Source organism: Oncorhynchus clarkii, chromosome 7 (assembly GCF_045791955.1).
Source record: "Oncorhynchus clarkii lewisi isolate Uvic-CL-2024 chromosome 7, UVic_Ocla_1.0, whole genome shotgun sequence".
Taxonomy (NCBI): domain Eukaryota; kingdom Metazoa; phylum Chordata; class Actinopteri; order Salmoniformes; family Salmonidae; genus Oncorhynchus; species Oncorhynchus clarkii.
This window is the reverse complement of record NC_092153.1, coordinates 20,064,096-20,086,392: the sequence shown is the minus strand read 5'-3', so window position 1 is coordinate 20,086,392 and position 22,297 is coordinate 20,064,096. Positions and strand designations below refer to the sequence as shown.

General features: G+C 46.5%; 1 protein-coding gene and 1 non-coding gene across 5 annotated transcripts in view; both read left to right on the top strand.

The window, feature by feature from the left end:
• LOC139413011 (nck-associated protein 5-like) overlaps positions 1 to 22,297 on the top strand; it is a 158,725-nt gene that overhangs the window by 48,968 nt on the left and 87,460 nt on the right. Inside the window, exons 1-2 of one of the 4 annotated variants that reach the window (XM_071159976.1) lie at positions 4,618 to 5,042; positions 16,241 to 16,304. In XM_071159976.1, coding sequence (XP_071016077.1) covers positions 16,302 to 16,304 — 3 coding nt within the window. In that variant the 5' untranslated portion in view covers positions 4,618 to 5,042; positions 16,241 to 16,301. Of the gene's footprint in view, positions 1 to 4,617; positions 5,043 to 5,236; positions 5,305 to 16,240; positions 16,305 to 22,297 lie in introns of those variants that run through there. The other 3 variants (XM_071159977.1, XM_071159980.1, XM_071159975.1) reach the window with 3 other exon arrangements.
• trnaa-ugc (transfer RNA alanine (anticodon UGC)) lies at positions 17,087 to 17,160 on the top strand. Its single transcript has one exon. It is a non-coding gene; the product is annotated as a tRNA-Ala (tRNA).

Sequence of the window (22,297 nt, the reverse complement as noted above, 5' to 3'; positions counted from 1 at the left end):
ACTGCCCACTGCCCTATCCCATCTGGACAAAAGGAATACCTATGTAAGAATGCTGTTAATTGACTACAGCTCAGCATTCAACACCATAGTACCCTCCAAGTTCATCATCAGGTGGTGAAGGTAGGAAACAACATATCAACTTCACTGACCCTAACACTGGGGCCCCACAAGGGTGCGTGTTCAGCCCCCTCCTGTACTCCCTGTTCACCCACGACTGCGTGGCCATGCACACCTTCAACAAAATCATCAAGTTTGCAGACGACACAACAGTAGTGGGCTTGATTACCAACAACGACAAGACGGCCTACAGGGAGGAGGTGAGGGCACTCAGAGTGTGGTGTCAGGAAAACAACTTCTCACTCAATGTCAACAAAACAAAGGAGATGATTTTGGACTTCAGGAAACAGCAGAGGGAGCACCCCCCTATCCACATTGAAGGGACATCAGTGGAGAAGGTGGAAAGTTTTAAGTTCCTCGGCGTACACATCACAGACAAACTGAAATGGTCCACTCACACAGACAGTATTGTGAAGAAGGCGCAACAGAGCCTCTTCAACCTCAGCAGGCTGAAGAAATTTGGTGTGTCACCCAAAACCCTGACAAACTTTTACAGATCCACAATCGAGAGCATCTTTTTGGGCTGTATCACAGCCTGATACGGCAACTGCACCGCCCTCAACCGCAAGGCTCTCCAGAGGGTGGTGCGGCCTGTACAGCGCATCACCGGGGGCAAACTACTGTATATACTGTATTTTATACCATCTATAGTACCTTGCCTATGCAGCTCGGGCCATCGCTCATCCATATAAGTACATGTACATAAGTACATATCCTCATTCACCCCTTTAGATTTGTGTGTATTCGGTAGTTGTTGGGAATTGTTAGATTACTTGTTAGATATTACTGCACTGTCGGAACTAGAAGCACAAGCATTTCGCTACACTATTAACATCTGCTAACGATGTGTATGTGACAAATAAAATTTGATTTGATTTGAAGTGTCATTGTACAAAGGAATCTTCTGTAACGGGGGGTTTTGTTTAAGAACCGTGGCGCTCGGTCTGAACATTAACACGCATTGCTTACGTTACGGTTTTGGAAGCATAAGGACCTTACCTTTCATATTGGCGATAAATCGATACACACCTTTATGGGTCCAGGTTACAGCTCGTGTTTATGGAAACCAACCGGAAGACCAAGGGACAACCTTAGCTATCTACATCTAGCATGTTCTGATCCCCTGTGTAGAACGGAAGAGGACCACCAGAAATGTGTTGTCACGGAAAAATACTGTCGGCTGCAACTGTGACAAGGCCGGTTAAAACAATGTAGAGTTTTGATTTTACAGTGTAGATTTTACAGTGTAGATTTTACAGTGTAGATTTTACAGTGTATATTTTACAGTGTATATTTTGCAGTGTAGATTTTGCAGTGTAGATTTTGCTTTTGTGAAATGATTTTGATGTGATATGAAAGTAGATGGATTTATGTTTCTAGAACCGTAATGCCATTGAGAATCGATTCACAACAACGGTAGGCTCCTTAAGACTACATCTTGGGCTACCTACCCCCATTCCCTTGAGTCGCACAGTCAGGCTAGGAAGGGTGTCGCAGACAAACCTGCACCCCCAGCATATCACGCCAACCCATTCCCTTGCTTAATGGAACATGACAGAGGCACATTATCACAGATCGCACTCATCGTGTGACACATTCAATCTGGCCCTCAACAAAATGTTAAACGTCTGTTCCAGTTTGCGGCCGGTGGGGCCGTTCCAAAGTGGACGAACACAGCTCAGATGATTTGCATAGTCTGACTGCTGTCTCGGGCGGTGGTTGAGAGCAGTGGAGCCCGAGCGGGATAGCCTGTGTGTGGTTTGGGTAAATAAACGCCCATGTCACACTATGGCATTCCCACCGCTCGTCTCAACATGCAAACAGCCCAAGGGGGTAGTCTGTTGACAACTAAAAATATGCTATAAACACTTCTGAGGTAGCTTCAAAAGGGTATTTAGACTTTAGCGTACCTCATTTGGTGTTCAGACATTCAGACATGTATAGAAATGCTTGGACGTTGTGTATGTCTGCGCCAATAAGATGTGGTAAAAAGTGTTTGAGGCCCTGAAGATTAAGGGGGTGAAGGCATTTACACACACACACACACACACACACACACACACACACACACACACACACACACACACACACACACACCATTGCATTTTATCCCATGATTATCTCCCCCTGACTAGCGAGTTTCTGGGGGGGAACACATACCTGGACGGCGGGAGGAATTGGTCACGTAACGCGCTCAACTAAGTGACACACGTCATCAACCTCCTCTGCTCTCCCCCTTAATAAACCCTCCCAGGTTCATGTCATTAATGTCTGATGGCTGGGGGATTGTGGTCGCTTTTTACCAAGGAGGAGAGGAGAGCCCAACACCACCCCCCACACCACCCCTTATCAACCCTGTCTCCCCCTCCCCTTCTTCTCCCAGGAGTACCACCATCCACCACCTACCCCCCACCTTTCAGTGGAATGCTAGCCCGTTGGTGGTGGTTAACAGGGGCATGGTAGTAGTAGTGGTGGTGGTGGTGGTAGTGGAACCAGTCAGGTTGTGTGTGTGGGGTATGTTGACACCCATGTGTTTCTAAACATTGGAATCTGTCACTGACACCACTGGCAGTGTAGTAAGCAGGGCCTCCTAATGAGTTGAGAAGATCGCTCAACACACACACACACACACACACAAGCATGCGCACACATACTCGTACACACACGTACACACTCGTACACACACTCGTACACACACACACACACACACACACACACACACACACACACACACACACACACACACACACACACACACACACACACACACACACACACACACACACACACACACACACTAACTCACCCCTGGACATGTTGTAACTCTTCTAATACAATGTCCATGTCGTGGAAGTCCAAACAAACAGAGCTTCCTGTTTCGGGGGGATCGGACTCTGCTATGAATGACTTGGCTTGGTCTGCTGGTTTCTGTCTCACTACAGACAAGCTGTGTTTCTGTGTGTCCATTTTGGATCCCGTTGTAGACTTGGCCATCGCTCAACGTTGGGGGGCATGCAGTTTATTGAATTAAAGTGGGGGCGACTCCTCAATATTTCTTGATTATGTATCCGTTCCTGTTGACTTCTGAGTCCATTTATCTTTTTTTTATCCAAACAGGACAATGGGACCAAATTGATGACCACCTGCTCTAGAAATCAAATTAGACCCTCACCACATATTCATATTGTGTGTGTGTGTGTGTGTGTGTGTGTGTGTGTGTGTGTGTGTGTGTGTGTGTGTGTGTGTGTGTGTGTGTGTGTGTGTGTGTGTGTGTGTGTGTGTGTGTGTGTGACACATCTGCAACTTATGATAAATGCAATAAAGCTTGATGAATGACACTTCGGTCATATTCAGTATAATTAGCCGTCGTCAATCTTCCCTGTTATTATGATGAATAGGTTTCTCACTGTCAATTTTATGGGACACAACGATCCAGTAATGAAAATGTGTAGTCTTGACACGCCAAGATTTTACAATCACTACACAAACTTTCCAGCTGATGTTGCGTCATCTAACCGGTTCAAATGTTTTGCTTTCAGATCCTGCGTGTTCTCACTGCAATGTGCGCGTTTCTAGTTTTTTACCCCCATCTAATTAACTCCTAACTTTCTATGACCCAAAATGCGGTGGTATGTGCATGTTTATTTTTCACCCAACTACAACTTTCACTTGTCATAAATTTAGCTAGGAGGCATCCGCTTCTGTCCCCTTTGGTTGTGGTGCTACTAATTGTTCATGTGTTTAGCGTAATTGTTCATTTAGCGACATTAGCGACTACTGAATGTTGGGCAGAGGGACCATGATTGGCTAGGCTGGGAGTAGCTCTTCCTTTTTCTTCCTCTTTATTTTAACAAGGACTGCTTTCGCCTGCCGGGACCCTTTCAATTTCCCTTTCACCCCTCCAGTGTCTTCCCCCTTTCACAGTGGAGGGGGGAGACAATGGAGAGGGGTCCCCTCCCCCTTCCTCTCCACTTCTCCCCCATTTCTCCCCCCTCTACCCTCGTAGGCGTCCTGATCGAGAGGCTCGGGGCTTTGGTTTGTCACAGCCATTCAGCTGAGACTGATTGTGATTGCGGCAGATGGGCTGGAGTTTGTCCCAAGCAGCCAGGCCTCCCTCTCTCTCTCTCTCTCTCTCTCTCTCTCTCTTTCTCTCTCTCTCTGAAAAGAGCTCAGTCAGAAACATCTCAAGCCGAACTCCACTCACGTCCCTGAACCCCCCCCCCCCCCCCCCCCCCCCCGCCCCCCTCACTGCTGTCACCTACCCCTTCCCCATCTCTCCTCACCCCCCTTCATCTCCCTTCATCTCCCCAGAGGAAAGTGGCACCTTCAGAGCTAGCAGCCATCTCACCCCTCCCTACACCCCCCCACCCCCCAACACATGTTAAACGTCCTGTAGCTTGAGCTGGAGAGAAGCGCTGAGGCACAGAAAGAGGAGGGACCTCGAGAGTGAGACAGAGAGAGAAAGAGAGAGAGAGACTGTGTGAGAGCGGCAGAGTATGTAACGCGAGTGCGAGCGAGAGAGGGGCTGAGAGCGAGAGAGACAGAGGAGAAAGTGAGAAACGGTGTTGAGAGGCAGCAGTGTGCATGTTGAGAGAGGGAGAGAGAACGAGAGAGGCAGAGTGATAGAAACACACAGTGTGTGAGAGTGAGGACAGGCAGAGATTGTGTGTAGAGCAAGTCGGAGAGAGAGAAAGAGGGAGTGCAATAGAAAGAGAGAGGCTCAGAGAGAGAGAGAGTGAGAGAGAGAGAGGGCGATCGCTGTTCTGCTCAGTTGTCACACCAAGCAGAGGGCTGCATTGTGGATGTAAACTTTATCGTGGGTGGGATCAGTGGCTTGCAGCAGCTGCTGTGCAGTGCAGCGTGCAGCAGGATTACCATGTGAGTCAGCTGAAGACCGAACACCAGGATGCATCACCTCAGGCATGGTAAGGAGAACACCTAGACGCTCATAACACCGCCACTCTTTTCCTTTTAAGACAGGAGATGTCCCTTTAAGAGTGGCGATGTCCCTTTAAGACAGGAGATGTCCCTTTAAGACAGGCGATGTCCCTTTAAGAGTGGCGATGTCCCTTTAAGACATGGGACTTCAGCAGTATTTTTTCTCCGATTTTGTGGACTGGGGGCATCACGCTTCTGTATCAGTTGCACAGGCTTCTACGTGACCAGGTTATTATGTTGGGCTTAAAGGTGTTGTGTTTTCTTCCTGTTGTCATTTCATGTTGCCGTGAATTTCAGCCAGATGTGTCCTTTAAGTCGCAAGGAGCCGCAAAGTTAAATGCAGGGTACTTGCGCCCTTGCTGCGTTGATTGTAGCGCTGTCATATTAGACCGGTTGTGCCTCTTTAAATCAGGGTCAGCTTGCTGTGAGCTGCGTTTGTCCAACGGGTCCCGATGAGCGTGTAGCCTAACGTTAGCTACATTTCTTATTTCAGGAGGCTACTTACAGGAGATGATCCTGATTTGCAGGATCCCTTTATTAGCCAGTGCAGGGAAAAGGAAAGCAATTGTGTGTCCTGTTGCTAGTGGCAACGGCACGGGGGCCGGCCCTGTAAGGAGGCTTTAATTCTGATTGATTGATAATGGGAATATGTGCCCAATCGTTCACGGAGAGGTACAACAAGCTAGTCTGGGAGGTGTGTGTGTGTGTTGGAATGTATTTTGTCCCCTCTTAGCCATATTAAAGATTAGTATGTTTCCCCCAGCAGTGAGTCTAATCCTGCCATAGAAACAGCAGTAGTGGGGTATGGATTGTGCTCCCTTGCTGGGACTGTGTGTGTGTACATCATTACTGCTTTGGCTTGGGTGCCCCTGGCTCTCCCCCAGTGTGTGCGTGCGTGCGTGCGTGCGTGTGTGCCTGCGTTGTGGATGGATGTGCGGCTCCCGTAAACCACTACCCCTATACCTCCATGACTGGTGAGGGGAGAGCTAGCTAGCTACATGTGCCAGCCCCACAGCAGTCACCGTATACGGGATGACTGTACTGCATGCACGCCCTTATCAACAGAAGCCTTAGCTGTCACTCAAACACCACTGACTTGAGCGAAGGCTCCTATTTCTGTCTCGGTGATTACCGGAGTAAACAACGAGGCGACAGAAACACATCAACATGACAACACAGGACCTTAGGAGATGACAACATGTTTGTTGGTTTATTTTCTCCTGTCAAACTGTGTTATTCTGTCTCGAACAAACACACTTGCGTTGCGGTTAGACTATGTAATAGCGTTGCAGTTTTACTCTGTTATTCTTTAACAACATATTTTTTAATCACAAGGGAGGCTATGATTGCCAATGATGATTCACTATAATGCTATATGGTTCAGGGTAAGTTGCCCCCAAGGCAGTGATACTTTACAGACAGCCTGGGCCAGCTTCTGGCCAAGTGAAAGTGTTCACACTGGGCAGATGCGTTGCTGGCGCTGTACAGTTTGAGGCCAGCGTCCTGTGAAACATACCTGGGGATTAGTTTAAGAGGATTGCGAAGTGGAAGATGTGATTTGATGGAATTAAAGCGTCGTGCTGCATGTGTCCCCGCGATGGATGAATGAAAACATTTTCTGAGTGACATTGTCTTTTTTCCTCCCATTCTACTCCCGTACAGAGTTTGATGTAAACATACGTCATTAACTGTACTGTGTGATCTACGGTGTATGGAGACAGTTTTTAAGTGTGTTGTTGTGTGAGAAATGTATTGTGGAGTCACTGGATTGGTTGTGTAAATGTCCTATTTGTTATAATCCCACTAAGAGTATACTTTCAGATGAAACCATATGAATGTTGAAAGTTGATCTTTTAGTGGAAGTACTGTAAAAGTTGTCATGCCAGTCCAACCAGTGGTATGGTGGCACAACCTATTATCCACTCACAATGTCCTGCCAACCACTTTGCATGTAATTCAAATGTCTACATGGACAGTCAGATTGTTGACAGACAAGCCACAGCATACAGGGATCACAACCGGTTACTGCCATCCCCTCATCAAATATGATGCTTTTAGTCCTCTCTTTTTCTCTCTTCTCACTCTTCTCACTATCTTCTCTCTCTCTCCCTCTCTCTCCCTCTCTTCCTTCTCTCTCTCTCTCTCTCTTCCCTCTCTCTCCTCTCCCTCTCTCTCTCTCTCTCTCTCTCTCTCTCTCTGTCCCTCTCTCTCCCTCTTTTCCCTCTCTCTCCCTCTCTTCCCTCTCTCTCCCTCTCTTCCCTCTCGATCTCTCTTCCCTCTCGATCTCTCTTCCCTCTCGATCTCTCTTCCCTCTCGATCTCTCTTCCCTCTCTCTCCGTCTCTTCCCTCTTTCTTCCCTCTCTCTCCCTCTCTTCCCTCTCTCTCTCTCTCTCTCTCTCTCCTCCCTCTCTTCCCTCTCTTCCCTCTCTCTCCATCTCTTCCCTCTCTCTCTCTCTTTCCTTCTCTCTTTCCTTCTCTCTCCCTCTCTCTCCCTCTCTTCCCCCTCTCTCCCTCTCTTCCCTCTCCTCCCCCTCTCTCCCCTCCTTCCCCTCTTCCATTCATCGACCCAGCTAGCCTATTGGGTTCAGGTCAAAATGAATTACTGAGGAATGTTCTCCTGTTCAATGGCCAGCCCCAGTGTGTCCCAGCATGGGAGCATTTCCACCTCATTTGCAGCCAGACTCGTTTCATTTGGGAAGAGGACCCAATTCCCCAGAGGCCAGTTTATCTCCCGCTCTGTGCTGTCCAGCACTGGGGTTGGACACACTCGCACACATGCAAACACACACTTAAATGAGCATGAACAAGACTGCACGCACACACACACATACACACACACACACGCACACGCACACGCACACGCACACACACACACAGTAGGGAGACCCAGAGGCGCCCATAAAGCAGTAATGATGTGTGAGGCCTGAGTGTGAGGCCTGAGTGTGAGGCCTGAGTGTGAGGCCTGAGTGTGAGGCCTGAGTGTGAGGTCTGAGTTCCTCTCCCCTCTCTAACCCCTGGCTCTGTTTAGACAGTCTGTACTGCTGCTGACGACCACTCACATCAATTAGGAGCAGTAGTGAATGCATTCCTCCCATAGTCCCGCTACACATTTATCTTGCTAAGAACAGCACGTGGGAAACTCTAAAAACAGCAGAGGTCTTTGGAGGGCTCCCTGACATGGGACAAGCCAGTATGAGCCTGTTTCGGTCTGAGTCTGTCTAAGTTTCCCTGTTGAAAATGGGGCAAGGCAAATGCCTTGTCTCTGATGGATAGCTCAGTCATTTTGAGATTAGCAAGATTTCAGCTTGGCAGCTGTGTAGGCTATATGAATGCATTTGTTCTATAGTTGCAGCGACTCTGCTTGTTTTCGATTGCCAACATAGTTTCAAATGTGAAAGACATATTTCAAATGTGAAAGACTGTTAAATCCTTGTCATGTTGTGGCTGACGGCCTTCTGAATCTAGTGTCCCACTCAAAAGCAACATTAAAATTTAATACCCCAACACCATTTATAGGCAATAAAAGGTTTTTATGTGGTAACTGTCAATGGATGGTGTTGGTGGAATCTGATTACTCCTTTGCCTTTAGAGACAAAGTACAATATTACCCTGTTAAATTATGCCATTAAAACGCCACATTCCTGTGGTTTACAATGGCTGGGTTCGCTCTACGGGAGTTCTCCAAGGTGAAAATGTTAGCAGGACATTATTCCAGTCGCTAACTGCTGAATTGCAAAGTTTGCCAATCAGGTTTGGCCCACAAAATAAAGCCATGGATTATATTTCTCATCAGAGTCTTTATGCAATGACAGATTCTTGGAACACAGGCTTGTAGAACTCTAGTTGTTGTGCCTCTTTAAATATAACCTTAATCTTTAATTGTGTTGGCATCTATCCCTTTGATACATGTGTCCACTAAGGATTAAGTTTAAGAGATAAAACCGGTGGACATAAAAGTTATTTGGAAACAGCCCAGATTGGATTTAGTTTTAAGACTTTAAGACTAGTTTTAAGCAGTAGGCTTTCAGCAGTAACTGGGTCATAACTTTCACATGCAAACTATTTGTGAGAAGATTGATGTGTCTGCCGTCATTTGAGAGTTTTTTTTTTTGCCATCAAAGCTTCATACTTTATCCCACAAAAAAATGTGATGAGAAAAAGCTACAATGTGAACGGTATACAGTTGCAGCCTGACAGTCCAACCAAGGTGCGTGGATGGAGGAAACGACAGGATGTGTGACATTTTGAAGAAAATCCTTTCTTTATTGTTAAAACCTGGAAACATAAGCCTCCATCATGATTCCTAACCAAGGACGGGTGTCAAACCATTCTAGTAACATCTCGATTTAAAGCCCTTTTCGGAAACAGAACCATTTTTTGACGTTTGTTGGGAATGAACTGGAGCGTCTTTATCAGGCCTCTCAGTTGGAGTGCTGATGTAGGATCCGGTTCCCCCTGTCAATGTCATCTTATTCATTGTGACATAAAATGCGTAGCTGATCCTAAATCAGCACTTTGAGTCACATGGCTTCAGATTGAGGTTAACCCGAGCCTGGGGAATGTCAACAAACTTCATCTCCCCTCTATCCCAATCGTAAATCACAGGATAATTGTGGGAGAAACAAGCAGACCTCATCCGTTTCTTTACTTTTTATTTGGCTCCGTGGGGTCAGAATTGGATTGGCTGCTGGTACCTGGTGCTCTCTTACATAGAGACATAGATGTGTGTGTGTGTGTGTGTGTGTCCACATCGGTATGTGTGTGACATAGCTAACACGTTGTAATGGCCTCGCCGGGGAGACCGGGGACCCTTGAGAGAACGAGAGCCAGTGTTGACCCGTACCTTTGTGTCTATTCTAGAGGACTGACTTGTTTGTCTGCTGCTGTAAAAGGGGACAGTGTTTGCGCTGCCTCTGAAACGATGGTCGATGGCTTCCCATTCACAATGAGTAAAAAGGGACCAGGGGTGGCCTTTAAAACTAGCCCGGATGAGTCAGCAGTAAACAGCCATAATGGGGTATGGAGTGTGTGTGTGTGTGTGTGTGTGTGTGTGTGTGTGTGTGTGTGTGTGTGTGTGTGTGTGTGTGTGTGTGTGTGTGTGTGTGTGTGTGTGTGTGTGTGTGTGTGTGTGTGTGTGTGTGTGTGTTTGTGAGGCTTAAGAGTGAGTCCCCCCATATTGAGAGGCAGTCAGTGCATTTGAAGGGCCTGCTGCAGAGCGCATGAAAAGCTTGTGTGGTTTGATATAGATGGCGAAAGTGCCCTATAGTGTGTATGTTTGTGTGCATGCATGCATACGTGTGTGTATGTGCACACAGTCACGTGCGCATTCGTGCACGTTTGCGTCTGGTTCCAACACTGAACACCTGCAGTGGTTTGTGACCGATGATTCACAATCTCCATCCACCGTGCCCGAGCCGACTGTCTGTATTCTGTCTGTGAACTGTCTTGTGATGGCGGGGCATCGGGGGCCATTTCAGAGTACATCTGTTCTGTCGGAGTGTTTCGTTCCGTCTGAGGTGGAATGCGTCTGACTGTGGCTGTGGCTACAATGTGGTTTAGAAACAATCGAGGTCAGCCGTGACATGCCCAATGAGAAAACGTTTAGAGAGATGGGGGGTGGGGGTCCTTGCTCGCTAGGAACGTTCTAAACCATGTCAGACACAAGGCTTCAGAGCTAAATTCGCCATAGCTGTCATTGGACAGAGGATTCGTGGTTTGTGTGACTGTTACTGATCGTTGACGAGCAATATGAGCTAAAGATCCTTGGGTTTTCTTAATTGTGTGGAAATAAATGTGTGATAAATGTGTTGTAATTTCAGAAGATAAGGCAATTGGCAAAGCATATAATATGTGAGCACCATTCCGTTTGAACTTTTCCTACTGTAAAATATGTCTCTGCCTCTGAAAAGGTTCATGGTTCGTTCACTGGCTGTTCTCTATCAAGGCTTTCCGTAATTTATAAAGTGTTATAATGTCTTAAAAGATGGAGCCATTCTTATCCAAAACAACGCTTTTGTGTTCTTTGTGTGTTTCCAAAGAAACCTCATCATGTTTCATGTCTTCCATAGTTGACGCATGCGGTGTGGTAACACTCATTGGCCCGCTGACCTCCTCATTTCATGGGTGTGTGTGAGGTGATAACATATGGCTCCAGCCTCCCGCTGCTCTCCCGTGTAGCCCAGGTCTGGACAGGGTACCAAAGGTCAGAAACCCTCAGATGTGGGTGGTAGGTGTAGAAGCCTCCCTCTGCATCTCAGTGCTAAGGGGGAAAGTTTTCTAGTGACATAGCTGTAACTGCATAACATACATGTGTGTAGATGCACGTGCATACACACGCACGCACACGCACGCACACACACACACGCACACGCACGCACACACACACACGCACACACACACGCACACACGCGCACACACACACACGCACATGCACACACACACAAAGGAGCATTAGCCCTTATTGCTTTCTAATGGATGCTACAACTTGATAAGCGCCTGAACAAACTCATTGGCCTGACGCTCCCTGGAGGGAGATATGGCATTGGAATCACAGAGAGGGTTGCATAACCGTGGGATAGACGGATTAAGGAAATGGCCAAAAAGAGAGCCAACCGGCAAGGTCTTTCCAAACACACACGGACGCATGTTTAGTCACACGTGCGCACACACACACACACACTAGACTTGTTCATCTGCAGAGTTAAAACTCAGCGTGGAGCTAGCCAGCGCAAATACATAAATGCATGGGGACTCATCATCATCCAAACATTTATGCTTCCCATCCACATCACTCTGTGTACATTTGTGGTTTACTCAGATTGAGATAACGTCATGGTTTAGATGTTCCGTTTGCTTATGTAAGCCTTGTATTAACACTATTGGAGGGCTATTTTATTCAGGCATCCTTTTCCCAGAGTGGTGTGTTTAGAGTATAGACTGTGAGAGCTGATGTTGCTGAAGAAGAGTTTTCATTATTATGTAGTGGATGGTGAGGTCGATTTCCTGTTTTAGCCAAATTCTTCCCAGGCATTACTATTTGTAGCATATATCCATGGACAATGTCTTATTGTCACAGCAGTGAAATATGTTGTTTTACAGGGTCAGCCATAGTAGTATGGCATCCCTGCAGCAAATTAGGGTTAAGTGCCTTGCTCCATGGCACATTGACAGGTTTCCACCTTGTCTGCTCGGGTATTTGAACCTTACGGTTACTGGCCCAGTGCTCTAAACGCTAGGCTACCTGCCACAGTATGTAATTTTCTCATTGCCACAACGCTACTGCATATGTAGCAATGGTTTTGATAGGACAGAGAGGTAGGTTTGGCTTGCCAGTGTACGAATGTATAGTTTGGTATACAGAGTAACCCTACGCATTATGAGTAAGGATACCTTTTTTCCTCATCAGGCAAACTTAGACTTGACAAAATAGACTTAAACCAGACAACCTCACACAAGGGACAATGGTTGACAATGGAACAATCATAAGGATGAAAGAAAAAAACGCAACAAAACGAGCTGCCTCCCACAATGCAGTTCAAAGCGTGTCTGGGGGGCGAACGTGTCAGCTCAGGTTGGCAAATAACATCTCCCGGAGAATGATTGATCCTCCTGCCCCTCGCCAGATCATGTCTTTGCAGGCGCGGATGCTCCGACGCCGCGCTCCTTTGTCTCCGCGTGACGACGAAAACAATCTGGAGATGGGGAAGATTGGTTAGCCTGGAGAATGTGGGAGAATGTATGGGGAAACAGGGCTGATTTGATCTGTGTTCATACACACCCCTTTCCTCGCCTCGCCTTGGCACATTCTAGGCTGTCATATGAAACCTAAAGGAAGATGATGTTGTTGTGATGGTGCACGAATAACAACATCCCAATGAGGAAAAGACCAATACAGTATTGTGTTGGTGGGTGGACAACTGACAGCTGATCCTGGGTCAGAACTAGATGTTCAGAAGCATATGGACCCTGATTAATAAGGTTTCAGTATAGTTCTCATCCCATATCCTGCAGTAACCAATCAAATGTAGTTTTTTGGCATAACGTTCATACTGTCAGTACATATTGCCAAAAGTACCCCTAGCCCTATAGGGCGAGCGATGGGATGGCATGTGGGATATGAGATGGTTGTGGTGCCTTCCCTTGCCCCAGCCCTGCCCGTGGTGTCAGCCTGGGGGCAGAGCTTGGCCCTCCCTGGTCCTTGGCCCGTTGCCCTTCGCAGCAGCAGCTTGTGCGAGGCGTGGGAAGCAGTGGGGCGTCTGCGGGGGGTGTTATGTGGTTGGGCCTGCTTCACTGAAGCGTGGAGCTAGTCAGGCTGCGTTCCTGCTCTCCACTGCCCCAACTGCTCGTGGTGGATATATTGTGGGCAGACTGTGGGCACAGACTGAGCACTGGTGCGGGCAGTGCCAGGTGATTCCAGGTCACTGGGAACTGCTGGAGGCCAGCGAGGTGCCAACCCCGATCTGTCTGCCCGTCGCTGCCGTTGGAATGCACTCGCTTCCGAAGCCCCCTAACCGTGTTCAAAGAGCAGGGTGTGAAAAAGCAGGGATGAAGGGAGGAGGGTTTGGATGCAGCTGGGGTTTCAATTGAATATGGAGATGAAAAGGTTCACAAACACATGGTCAACTGTGGACAGCTAGCAGTCTGAGCATACAGCATGCTTCCTTTCCGCCTGTGTTCGATCAAACATGGGATCAGAGTATTGCAAAGCACATCGTGGCCATGTTCCAATTCCGTAGTACTATACCATTTAATTAGAACACACGCCCAATACATTCTAGTATGTGGTACTGCATGCTTGTGCGACATATTGGAACACAGCCTTATTTATTTATTACCATCATCACAGCTCAAGGAGAATGAGTTCTGATATCTGGAATGTTTGTCATGATAGCTTTAAGGACGGACTCTCATTCTGTGTCTCTTTTGAGAGGTAGGTTTACACAGCTGGTCATGGACAGGCTAGGCTAGCCGTTCCCAGAGAAACAGATCAGCAGAATGGGCTAACTTGGTGGTGATGTCACATGATGTCGGGATCAAATATGCCTAATGGGTTGTCTAGTATTCCGGCGGTCTTTTTCCACCCCTTACTTACATGATCCTATTCAAATACCACCCCTCCACATTCTCAGGGCTGAACTTGGAGTCAAATGTTGCCATGTTGAGGTACTGTTTTGACTGCCTGTTAAAAATGTACCAATTACTGTAATTATGTTTTACACAGAATGTAAAAATGGCTTTATTTTTGGCAATGATTTTCGCAACGGGCGCAGTTAGCTTAAGTTTCCTGCCCCCTGTAGCATGTCTGTGAATAAGTGGCCTGAAACTTAACCCCTTACGCAGACCTAACAAAGGCTTGCTTAATAAACAACAGGTGGAGATTACCAGGCAAATGCTTACTTCCCTACAATGCGGAGAGAGAAAAGATATGAGTGATGAAAAGATAACAACACAAAGGAATAAATGCACAATGAGTAACGATAACTTGGCTATATACACAGGGTACCAGTACCGAGTCCATGTGCAGGGGTACGAGGTCATTGAGGTAGATATGTATATGGGTAGGGGTAAGGTTACTGGGCAACAGGAGAGATAATGAACAGTAGCAGCAGGGTATGTGATGAGTTACCAGTTAGGAAAACAGTGTAGATGTGGTGACGAGTTACAGAAGTTCAGGAGTTTCTCACAAGGTGACACAGCACACAGACACACACACACACACACACACACACACACACACACACACACACACACACACACACACACACACACACACACACACACACACACACACACACACACACAGTAACTGGAATGGTTACCAATAGGACTGCGCAACTGGAGTGTGAGTGTGTTTCAGGTGTAGTGTGTAGGATCACATGGGCACAGATTTCTCACAGCTCAGTCACAGTACTGTGTGTGTGTGTGGGCACGTTTGTTTGCTCTTGTGTGTGTTTTAATAGGGCAGGTCAACTTACACTCAGATTCACTGCATCAACTTCAGGTCGGCTTCACCGCATCACTGTTTATCAATCAGTGCCAAGACTTTGCGTAATTGAATTTGTCTCTCTTTCCCATTCCTCACACACTGCAGTTGGATGACAAACAAACCAGAACTTTCTTATTTTGCGCTGGCGAGTATTGTCCTACAAACTACTAATTCAATGGGGACTTCACCATCCATATTCATCTACTATATCCATATTCATCTACTATAGCTACTACCTTGGTAGTCTTTTTAACACAGGACTTTCCTTAGGTGAGTCAAAGAAGAAACTCATTGTTGGAGTCTCAGCGCAATTCCGATGCCGTGAAATTGCCCTATTTCTAACACTAAGAGTTATTTTGTAGGCTAACAATGGTGGCTGGTGGGCAATGAAACCACAGCATTACAGTACCACTTCTTGTTTCTTGCCTTTGGATATGTTGCTAATATGGAAGGTATGTCTGGCCTAAAGGAGTTGTCTGTTGCTTCCAGACAGGTAGCTTCAGTAATATGGAATACTAAGCGTTGTTTTGTGGGGTAACAATATGATGGTGGCTGGCTGGCATTGAAACCGCAGCAGGACAATTCCTCTTGTCTGTAGCTTTCAAACATGTTACAGTATGTTGTTAATTAATATGGAAGGCATGCCTGGCCGAGAGAGCTGTCAGGCAGCGATACCTTGGGAAAAGCTCTAAAGAGGCCATCGTTATCAGTGCCAGTACATGAACGCACCACTTTCTCTCATTAGCAAAATGATTGAGCTCGCGTGAGATTGGGGGGCTTGTCTGTTCTACAGTTTTCATAGAAATAGAACGCTAGACACTGTATCTCTATAACTGAGTGGATGTTTATGGTTGTCAAAGTGGAATGCTTTTCGTGCTTTTTGTGTGCAATTTTTGACAAGGCGCAGGCTAGTGTGTCTCTGTTTAGTGTGTAGTGTCTAGTTGCTGTCCCCTATACCCTTTCTGTTTGTTGTTTGTTGACGTGTTGGTAAACCAGTTGTAGCTAGTTGTTTGGCAGAACACAGTGCGTGGAGCTCTGACAGAGAGAGGTGGCAGGCCTGCCTGACTGTGTCCCAGTGAAAAACGATCAGCTATTCACTTGCTTCTCTCTCTCTCTCTCTCTCTCTCTCTCTCTCTCTCTCTCTCTCTCTCTCTCTCTCTCTCTCTCTCTCTCTCTCTCTCTCTCTCTCTCTGTGTTCAGGGAGAAACTGGCCGTGGCTCGCCTGCAGAGGGAAGTCGCACGAAGCAAAAGCGAAGGAACAATGGTACTGTTGATGCTCTGTCTTACACACAGACACACCACACACACACATTATCAGTCTTAAACCCACAGCCCACAGTTGTAGGCATGCCAGTCCTGCTCGGTCATCGACCAAGGTCACTGCACTGCTAACTTTCCTCAACCAAAAACATATATTTACGTTGGGTCTTGCAGCACTATTCCGGGTGGCAATTCTAGGTCTTGCTCCCATCACCATGGTATTATCAACCCATATTATGGCTCATTAGTGCTGCAGATTTCAGGGATGACGTCAAATGTAGCGCTTAAACACACACGCACACACAGACACACACACACACAGACACACACAGCGGTTGAATAACAAGGGGAAAGCAGACCAGGGAGCCAGTCGTGCTGACGCAGAGGGCGTGAGGTAAGGTTGTGGACTGACAGTGTGACAGAGCAGATACCAGCTGACCACGGTCTCTAGAGCGACAGCCAGGCCTTGGACTCAGCTGTTTAGAACCGCAGTAAAGCCCCAAATAGCTTCATAAAAGAGCGCTATGGCAGCAATCCTAAAGCAGACTTGAGATTTACATACTCTAGGATCACCATATCTACAATGCTTTTTCGTGGTGGTAGTGGTCTCGAGTTCCAGCATTTTAGAAGTCCGCCTGAGAATACCGAGTTAACAGCCTGGGCTCGTAACATTAAAACACAGTAGGACAGACATGGATATGAACAACACTATATACTGTATAGAGTGGCAAGCATACGCATCATGACAATGGCCGCATACTGTACATAGCCTTCTTTGTATAGATGGTCCTGTATGGCTCAGTTGGTAGAGCATGGTGCTTGCACTGCCAGGGTTGTGGGTTTGATTCCCACATGGGACCAGTATGAAAATGTATGCACTTATTGCTGTAAGTTGCTCTGGATAAAAACATTCGCTAAATGACGATGTCGATGGTAAGAGAAATGTTTCCTGGAAGCCCCCCATGGAGTCTTTGGAAAAGACTTGGATGTTAGTTTGTGACTGTGAAGAACGACCTACCCAGTGTATTGATTTCTGCATTGCGGTTCCTGAGGCATGCTGTAGCTGTCTGCAAGGTCAGACGTGACCATGCAATCAGAGTCACATGTGTCTTAACACAGTGCAGGCTCTCGCTGTTGCGGCTCACTGTAGCAAATTCCATACAGTCCCAGCACAAGAGAAGTTCCCACATAGCTCTTATCTCAGGCTCCATTGGGAAACTCTGTGTGTCAGCACCTCGTCCTGTAGTCAGTCAGACTAAGAGACTGATTAGCCTCTGACCTTAGTGAAGAGCTAGGAGGGAAATATCTAATGCCTGGCTGAGCGAGGCTTTCTCTGACTACTGCTTCTCCGAGTCATGAGAGTGGATGCCATGCTAATTACAACTCCGGGTGTGTTTGTGAGGAAAGGGGGGTGGAGGAGGGATGAGTTATCTATGCCAGACAGGAGGAGGGGAAGGGAGTGGTAAAAGAAGAATGTGGGGTGTGTGTGTGTCTCTCTGAGCTCCATTTTGAAATTGGGATTATCCCTCCTCTCACACACACATGCCTGGGAGATGCTCCTCTCCTCTGGGAGCTCAGGCATGGTCTTTAGGGTCTTTAATAGAAATCAAACCAGAGGGCTGCATCAGGGAGATAATTGTTAATGTGATGGCAAGGTGAAATAGAGAGTAACCTCCTCACACACAGACAAGTAATGATATACAGATACCAACACAGACACACACACAGCCTCCAGAAGACGACAGATGAAATGCTGTAGACTTTGAAGTGTGCATCTCTGACCCTCCTCTTTAACTAGTTATGCTCTCTTCTCTGTGGCGGGAGGGAGGGAGGGAGGGTTTTGATTTTGTAATACAACACTCGATGTTAATACAACTGAGTAACAAGTCTTAACTTTAGCTAGTGTTTTAAATTGGGGGGTACAGTTGCGCAAAACCATGGCAACTGCCAATGACATGGGCCTTAGACTTCTGTATCATTCTTCATTGGGCATTTAACGTTTGTTATCAGAACTTAAACTGCAGGAGTTTGTAAAAAAGCAATACATATGTATCAGGTGTCTCCGAGTAGGAGTGGTAATCTAGGATCAGTTTCTCACCCTGTCCATGTAACCCTATTCAAATCAGCACTCCTACTCAGAGACAGTTGATAGATATGGCCCCTGGTCTTCTAAATGAGAATTGTGGTTAAGATACTGAATCCCTATATGATAGACATGACTTATATGCATTGGTTTATTGGTTATAAGGAGATGTTGTTATAGCCATACCTGCCAGGCCTTGAACGTGCTGTGTACTGCTTAAACATTATCTTAAGCCCTGCAGGGTGTTTAATCAGCCAGCCCCACCCAGCCACCTTCCGTTCAAACTCAGTCAGGAAGAAAAACACTGGATCCCCCACAAGGTATTTGATGATGAGCTCTGGTAACTGGTCGTGTTTATGCTCAGAGAAGGCAGAACACAGGCCCAGTCACTCCAACAAGCGTGGCCTGTCTTTCTCCAGTCAAACCCTCTCATTCAGTACCAGTCGCTGCTGTGGGTTTCCCCTGGAATTCAGAATTCTGGAATTCTTCACATCGAAGCCAGCCCAGAGAGAGAGAGGAGTATTTGGGCTTGGCTGGCTGGCTGGCTGGCTGGGGAGGGAGGGAGGGAAGGAGAGAGGGAGAGAGCGAGAGGGGGAGGGAGAGGGGGGAGAGAGAGAGAGAAGTAAAAAAAAAAAAATGTGTGGCTTCTGAGGTCGCTAGGTGCTGGCGGCTGAGATTATGACCACTGGAAGCGGCTGTCTAAACAACGTGGGAAAATAAACGCTGCACTTTGTGTGAAACACACTTTTTTTTCTGAGGCACACCATGGTATCACAGCTTAATAGACCCATCATGAAGTGTAGATGCGTACAGCTTGCATGCACAGACCCATTCACACACGTGCAAGTCTACACACACACACACACACACACACACACACACACACACTCACACTCACACACACGTTATTTCTCCTTCCTTGATTACTGCATGCGATTCGCTCACGCTTGAATGAAACTCAAGCGAAAGGGATTGAAACATTCTCACATCAGCATTCGAGGCTATTCAGCAGTCTCATTTACTCCAAAGGATCCAAATGCACCAGTGGTAATTCATGGGGGAAAATGCACTTAAGATAAACGGGGTACTGTTACAAATCTGAGTCTTAAAAGAGATCTGGACAAACACACAGTGCAGTAGGCCAAATGGATGATGAACCAAGAAAGTGTGCCTATGCATTCTAGCTATAAGCTCTCCATTAGTGGGAAAAGAGAGAAAGGGATTGCATAGTGAGTTGAAGCAATAGAAAAAGCATTACTTATATTCTAGAATTGTGCTAGTATAATAGCCTACTTCCATTCTATAGTATATTCCTTGTACGTCTATGGTTGAAGTCTGTGTGGTGGACTGAGGTCTGTGTGGAGACAGCATGGAGATGCCTTTGACAGCTGTTTGGAGGATCTTTTTCACTGGTGAGGGACTGGGGACCGAGGGGACCGCTGGGAACTCAGGTGCTGTCTCTACAGATTGGGGCTTATCAGCCATGTGCCGGGACAGAGGGATCCCAGTGATGGCTGTCACCCCTCGTCACCCATCTCAATGTGCAAAACCACTATGGGGACCATCACTGGGATCCCTCTCTCCCATAGTGGTTTCACTCATTGAGATGAGTGACGAGGGGTGACAGCCAAGCTTAAATCGCATCTCCACAGAGCCAGCAGTCTCTGGACGGAGCACATGTGGTGGGGGGGGGGGGGGTGTGTGTGCTTACGTTTCTGCGCGCGCGTGTGTGTGTGCCTTACGTTTCTGTGTGTGTGTGTGTGTGTGCCTCTCTTTTTTTTCTCTCTCTTTTTCTTTCTATCTCTCTCATTCTCTTTCTCTGTGTGGATGGACAGGGTGTGGGTCCCTTGGCAATGATAAATGGGCCACTCATACGGTTTACCATATCCCGGGGTTTGTGTATGCTGTACATCCGCAGTGGTTGCCTACGTGAGAGCAATAGCCAGGCTCTAACGTAATGGTTTGCCCTGCATGATAATTGAATTTATGGACTCCCTAGGGACCTGTGATTTCTAGGGAATAGCATGAGGTTCAGTTTACACCATCCTCTGTATTTTGAAGATAAGTATTATTTTAGCAAATGGCCATGTTCAAGAATATAATCATATTTGATATTGCAATTTAAATATAGATTTTATGGTAATTGTTCTCTGCTCAATGTACCAAGGGCAGAGCTACTAAGAACCTGCCTGAAATTAAATTGTTATTTAGAAAATGTATTATTTTAGTGCAATTAGGCTAAGAGAGTAAAGGCACTTCAGGCAAACATGCTACATGACATGCTACATGATGACATGTGACATGACATGCTACATGATGACATGCGACATGACATGCTACATGATGACATGCTACATTACATGCTACATGACATGCTACTTTTTAAAGCATTTGGTTGTTGTTGTTGTCATAATAGCATGTAAACACCTGTATTCTGTATTGTAGTGAACACATTGTTTAGCCTACAGTTTGCCAGTCAGACAAATCCCCTTGTTACACTTCTTCCAGCAGAATCCAGGCTGGTCAATATACTGCCAGCCTGGCAGGCAGACAGGCAGACAGTAAACAACATGTATTATTGATGAAGGAGGAGGAAACTGCATGGGGCTTTGTGTCCCTGATGTTTGTGTTGCAGTACTGGGCCAAGGAGATGTTCTCCAGACCTTTGATGCAGCGAGAGCCTCCCAGCCTCATACTGAGGTGCACTGTGTAATGAAGAGATTATTGAGTGAGAGAGGGGCACACACACACACACACTGCCCACTCTCTCCTGACCCCTACACACACACACACACACACACACACACACACACACACACACACACACACACACACACACACATTCGCTGACAACATTGCACAGACTGCAGCTGGCGCACAATGTGGCCTTGAGAGACGCAGTCGTCTCTAATTAATTTAAAATCTCCTCCGGATCATGGAGGGGTATCAGGGGGTTACGGAAGGTCCAGTAATTCACCACTGAGAACCCTGTCTGTCTGTCCCTTATGAATAAATGACAACACAATATTGTAGAATTACACAGCCATGCTAGGACTGTGTCGAGTGCAACTGGGTTACTGTAGCATGGAGCAATCAAACCCAGTTACATATGCTGTATATTATGACAGAGACATGATTTGAAGTTATGATTCTATGTTTATACCATATGTATATATTTTGATAATGATGGATTGTATGCATACACCCAGCTCCAAATCCCGTGCCTTGTTTCACAGGGGTTGGGTTAAATGCGGAAGACACAGTTTGGTTGAATGTATTCAGTTGTGCAACTGACTAGGTAGTCCAATGTTTCACTCTTCACCGAACAATGCTGTAGTAATATTTGGATGAAATCACTGGCCTTGCTTATTTCTCCGCCCTACCTTCCCAGGTAATAGCATGATAATCCCATTGAGTTCAAAGTTAATCCTGAATACCCAGCTACAATCCCTAGGCAGAGCCACTCTCCAAACCTTGAGGAGTCAGCAGGACCATAATGCATCTCATCTGACAGGTTATATGACTGATAAGAGTAAAGGAGACATTAAATGTGACAAAAGTAACCGATTCATTATTGTTCTAGGATCAGTTTTCCCTTTTAGATCATAATGAATACGATTATATGGACAAGGAGGACTTGATCCTAGATCAGCACTCCTACTCTGAGACACTTTGTGTATATGGGCCTTGACAGATATGTTTTTTTTGGGAAGAGAAGGCCATCTACTGGACAGAGAGGGAAGAACATCCGTGCAGACAGGTTACTGCCATGCAAGCTAATCATAATCAGAGGTATAATCCTTTTGTTTGTCACTTGAGACATCAAAGTAAATATTGCTTTAGAAAGAATGCTTATGCTAGTTTTTCTACTGATTGCCTGAACAGTTTTTCTCACATCGAGTTGATCCTCTTTT